Consider the following 6,104-nt stretch of genomic DNA (forward strand, 5'->3'; position numbering starts at 1 on the left):
ATCTATCTATCGCAGTACAATTGAAGAAAGAGGATCTTCTACCTATATGTATCTATATTACATCTCCCCCTATGGATGTGGCTATTTTCAAAGTTTAATTGTGAAAATGTTCATACTTCATCTTCCATATCATTCCTTCACTGGTCTGTGTATGAACTGCCTTCATGGTTTTTTTTTTAACAACCTTAATAGAATAATATTAAAACAATATTATTTCTTTGTATGTATTTATTCTGCTGTTGTGTCTTCCCACTCTCTATGCAGTGTAAAACATAACCTGCCCCGAGCTGACAGCATTGAACACTTCTAGAGTCCTGCACTCTTATAATCTCTTGGATCTGGTAAAGTACTGAACACAAGAAAGAACGAGACACCTGCAGATTAAAAAGAGGGCTAATATGCTTTACTATGTAACACATACCAGTGCTCAGCTGCAGATGTAAGGGTTAATAAAGTAAGCCCACCACCTCCTTATGTCATTGCCACCCCCTACTGACCCACTCCCACACTCCCCTGCTATATAGATGCACTGCTGAATGTCTCATCCAGGAATGAGTAAAAAGCAAGTAGCCCTCACTCCAGAACTATGAGTAGGTGACCATATTACTAGTAATTGTGGTCAACTGGTTGATCACAGGGAGTACAGTGCAAGACATGTCCACAGGATCTGTGAGTGACACTGAGGATCTGCTGGAGTTCAGAGTGCTGGAGCTTCAGTATCCAAAATCTAAAGGAGGAGCAGGGCGCAGTGAGCTGCTGCTGGACCACTCCACTGACAACTCAGAAGAAGATGGCATTGCTGAGACCTCCACTGGCAAGAAGAAGAGGGACTGCAGGAGCCAACAGAGCCCAGACAAGAAGCAAGCCCCCAGGTCATCCAAGGAATGCAAGCAATCCCAAAGAAATGCAGCCAATGCCAGGGAGAGAGCCCGCATGAGAGTGCTGAGTAAAGCCTTCTCCAGGCTGAAGACCAGCCTGCCATGGGTGCCCCCAGACACCAAGCTCTCCAAGCTGGACACCCTGAGACTGGCCTCCAGCTACATTTCCCATCTCAGGCAGCTGCTGCAGGACGACAGATATGACAATAGCTATGTGCATCCTGTCAACCTGGTAAGAATGAAGCTCCCATACAGCCAGCACCAGTCGGCTTCAAGGGCTGCATCATGGTAATGGACAATGCTGAGTGTTACTGTGCATGATGATACCTGATACACATCCATCTTACTACTGTGACCCTACTGGGTGCCCTTCCAGCCTAGATCCCTGCTATATAAAAGTTTATGGAATTATGCTTTGTGTGTATATATATATATATATATAGTCACCCAATCTGTGGGGACACAGACTTCAACAGAGATTTGTACCGTAGTTTATAGGACTTTACATGGAACTGTGTAACAACACTGAATTGTATGAACTAAATATCATTGCATTGGGTCACATGTTATTTTAAGCATAATTCAACTAACAGCATTTCATAAAGTATTTTGTGCAAATCGTGTGTGTGACAGTAATAGGCACCTGAAATGTACTCTGTTGGGCTGGATATACTTGTATTTGTTGCTTTATGTACTTTGAGCACTGGTCTATTATAGAAATGCTGCATGCAACATTGTTCTGTCCTGCCATAGCAAATAGAGCCAGATACAAAACTGTTCCCAAATTGTAGGATCCTCCTTTTCACTGTGGACATATGTGATGGGGGCCGAATATCTGTCAATGTATCTAGATATCATTATGAATAATATAATGAAATCTATCTATCTATCCATTAGGGTATTCTTTTTATTTTCACATTGTAAAGAAAACATGTAAAATGTGATATATATATATATATAAATATATATATATATATATAAAATAAATTAATAAAATAATGATAGAATTACCATAAATTACTGTATATGTATACTATATATATATATATATCATATATGAATTCTATGTTTGTAATAATTTGTCATATACATTAATGCTTCCAATTGTTATAACATCGGATTCTCCTTTACAGACATGGCCATTTGTGGTCTCAGGAAGACTGGAATGTGATCCTAAAGAAGTTAATGTATCCACAAGGCTTTGTGGGGCCACAGCATAAGCGTCTCTGTGCTGCATCCTCTTATAGGAACCTGACCAAGAGGACTGAGGACTGATGACAAGGACTGTATACTTTATGTGACCGTCATTCCCAGGGTTCTAAAAACAAGTGTACTTAGGTTTATGCCATTTCAGTGGACATATGATTCCATCTATGAATGCACTCTAAATATGATATGAAGAAAAGCCAATATATGGTAGATTGTGGTGTATGAAGCAGCGACGCTCTACGTGTCTGTTCAAAGCAGTGTTATAAAACAGATAATAAATGTATAATATATTTTTCTACATGCTGTGTGAATATACATTACTGATGTTACTGTGAATAGCTTTTTTTCTTTTATGTCATTGATAAATAGAGACTTTTTTTTTATATTTAATAACTTCACAAGGGTTAATACTAATAAAGGGGAAAAGAGCAGTGCAGAGCGAGGAAATCAAGACATATGTGTCTGGATGTAGCACAGCTCAAGTGTCATTTAGGGCTCATGCACGCAAACGTATTTTCTTTCTGTGTCCGTTTATTATTATTTTTTTGCGGACTGTATGTGGAACCATTCATTTCAATGGGTCCGCCAAAAAATGGAAGTTACTCCATGTGCAATAGGTTTCCGTGTGTCTGTCTTTCAGTTCCACAAAAAAACATATCCTATTATTGTCCACATAATGGACAAGGATAGGACTGATCTATTAGGGGCCAGCTCTTCCGTTCTGCAAAATAAGGAATGCGCACGGCCTTGTGCATGAGCCCCTGATCCTATTATCTTTTATCATTTATGTGCTAATTTTGGGTGTGTTTCTGTGGGCCAAGTATTTTTTATTTACATTCTTTGGGTTACATTTGGATTACATATGTATTGAAAGACTTTTATAAAAAATTTTTTGGTTGGAGGGGAGGAAGGGATGTGAAAAAATATAGGATAATTGGTATTTCAATCACGATAATTTCTTAAGCATAAGGGGGGGGGGGGTCTTATTTCTGTGGTTTCTTACTTTTATTTTTTTTACTTTTTTTTTACCCAGTTACTGGACTTGACCATGTGGCAAGTGAATGGGTCAACATCCGTGAAGCAGAGTGCACACTGGCTGGTGCCCGCTGCATGCGGGCTGCAATACGGCCACGGGCACACAACGGCTGTGTGCATGAAGCCTAACCATGGTCTGCAGTGCTGGGACAAGCACTATAGGCACCCCAAGCAAAGGCATCAAACTGTGCCCCCATCCATCAAATTTAACATCCTAGCAGAATGATTTGCTCATGTTACACTGACGACACCCAAATCATCTTACAAGCCAAAGCATTAGACAAGTGGGAAATATTGTGGAAGTCCTAGCAGACACTTTGCACATATAAACATACTCTACAAACATACACTGCACACTGTACACCTGGGTATAATCCATATTCAGTCCACAATACTACATAAAATCATATGCACACTGTGCACACTTGCATGCTCTTTAGGGCTCATGCACACGAACGTGCTGTGTCTTGCGGTCCGCAAATTGCAGAAATGCCTATTATTGTCCGCAAAACAGACAAGAATAGGATGTGATCTATAATTTTTGCGGGGCCCAGGAACAAAGCAACGGATGCGGACAACACATGGAAGTGCTGTCCGCATTTTCTGCGGCCCCATTGAAGTGAACCAAAACACGTTCATGTAAAAGCGCCTTAGACATACACTCTGCACACCATCCAGTCTTACATTCTGCACACTTGTACAGAGTTCATACACATGCTGCACATGTGCATACACTTCACTCACACACTCTGCATCCTGCATATAGATCATACACAGACACTCTGCACACTCACATACACACCAGTCACACATTATGCGACCTGCATATAATTCATACACACACACACTCTGCACACTCACATACACACCAGTCCAGTGTCGGACTGGGGTACCTAGGGCCCACCAGTAAAATTTATTTTGGGGGCCCACCGTACGGATACATTAAAATATAATAAATAATCTAAAAAGTTTTTTTATATGAGCATAGGCTGGTTGAGGGGCTGTACATTGAATATATGCATGTAGTGCAGTAAATATAATGTGTTATGTGTCACTTGTGCAGGAGGTGGGAGACTAGGGGCCCACCTTGCTCAGGGGCCCACCGGGGGATTCCCCTGTACCCCTGTGGGCCAGTCCGAGCCTGCACCAGTCACACACTCTGCATTCCTGCCTATAGTTCATACACACACACTGTGCACACTCACATACACGCCAGTCACACATTCTGCATCATGCATATAGTTCATTCACACACACTCTGCACACTCACATACACACCAGTCACACATTCTACGTCCTGCATATAGATCATACACAATCACATACATACCAGTCACACACTCTGCATTCCTGCCTATAGTTCATACACACACACTCTGCACACTCACATACACACCAGTCACACATTCTGCGTCCTGCATATAGATCATACACAATCACATACATACCAGTCACACATTCTGCGTCCTGCATATAGATCATACACAATCACATACATACCAGTCACACACTCTGCATTCCTGCCTATAGTTCATACACACACACTCTGCACACTCACATACACACCAGTCACACATTCTGCGTCCTGCATATAGATCATACACAATCACATACATACCAGTCACACATTCTGCGTCCTGCATATAGATCATACACAATCACATACATACCAGTCACACACTCTGCATCCTGCATATAGTTCATACACACACACTCTGCACACTCACATACACACCAGTCACACACTCTGCATTCCTACCTATAGTTCATACACACACACTATAATCACACACTTACACCCACCGCAGTCACATCCTCTACACGTAGGAACACCTGTGCAAAATCCAGAAACATGTTGCACACAGTCCAGACAAACACGACACACTTGTGCACATGCAGTGCGCCAGTCCTGCAGGGTGAGAGAATATGAGATCACAGGGGTAGTTAACAAACCGAGGGTTGCTCTTGGTACTCACAGTTTTTATATACCCTGGGCAGGCGTACAGCAGTGATGGAGAGGCTGGCACATGAATCCTCTGGGGCACTCTCTGTGTATAGGGACCAGGCCGGGTGGTAGGTGAGGTGCCCTGGGTGTTGAAAGTTTAATGTGCCTGTGGCAAGATCCCTTATAGTTCGTGACGCCAGTGCCGGTAACGGTGGCACACCGATTTGTTGTAGGAATAATTGAGGTACACAAAGTTGCAGTGAACCAGAACTTCTTTTTACTGAACAGTTCAACTATTTACAGGTTTCAGTTAGTTCCACATGTACAATGTTGAATACAGGCAGGCTTCACATAAGTGACAGGCAAAGTCTTTGCAAGATACTCAGAGGGAATAACACCTATAGATCAGGCTGTATTTTCCTCAGATCCTGTCTGGCTTTCTCCAAGGCCCGTATGCCCTATAGCTGGCTTTATCCTTTGGTAGGGAAAACTTCCTCTGATGTAAATCCTCTTGCTGTAAATATCCTTCTGCCCTTCAGCTTTCTACTTAGCTGGATAAAAGTGGCTCTGCACTGTACTTTTCAAGGTGCTAGATATCTTCAGGAGGCAACTTCTTCTCCTGGGTTAACTTCTGAGCTTTGCTTACTCAGGAACCTCAGGCAGGCTAGACTGAGCTACATAGCCTCCTGGACTGGACTGCACTAACTCTTTCCTGTCTGGGCCTAACTATATATACTAGGGGGTTCCCTAGCTCCCTCTACTGCCTAGGAGGGGGAACTACACCCCTAACAGGCCTGGCACACAGGAGATAACATAAAATTATACATTACAATGCAATATAAAATACCATAGCAATTCCCCACAGGAGGTGGGGCAACATGACCCTTAGTAGTGCCCACCCTTACGTAGTGGGACACTACACACATTTTTGGGGCCCACACTGCAGACCTGTACATAGTCCAGACTTAACACTCACTGTGCACAGTTGTATATATTCCAGTCACACTGTCTAGGTCTCTTGATGCAGTTTTGGAAGC

General features: G+C 42.5%; 1 protein-coding gene across 2 annotated transcripts; it reads left to right on the forward strand.

The window, feature by feature from the left end:
- The first annotated feature begins 553 nt into the window (after positions 1-553).
- Positions 554-2,358, forward strand: MSC (musculin). Of its 2 annotated transcripts, none has more exons than XM_040432526.1 (2): positions 554-1,166; positions 2,012-2,358. In XM_040432526.1, coding segments are annotated over exons 1-2 (513 nt in total). In that variant the 5' UTR covers positions 554-654; the 3' UTR covers positions 2,013-2,358. The 2 variants fall into 2 exon arrangements, with proteins under 2 accessions (XP_040288460.1, XP_040288458.1); XM_040432524.1 differs by having other exon boundaries at positions 554-1,110.
- The last annotated feature ends 3,746 nt before the right edge of the window (positions 2,359-6,104 follow it).

This window comes from Bufo bufo, chromosome 5 (assembly GCF_905171765.1).
Source record: "Bufo bufo chromosome 5, aBufBuf1.1, whole genome shotgun sequence".
In the NCBI taxonomy this organism is placed as follows: Eukaryota; Metazoa; Chordata; class Amphibia; order Anura; family Bufonidae; genus Bufo; species Bufo bufo.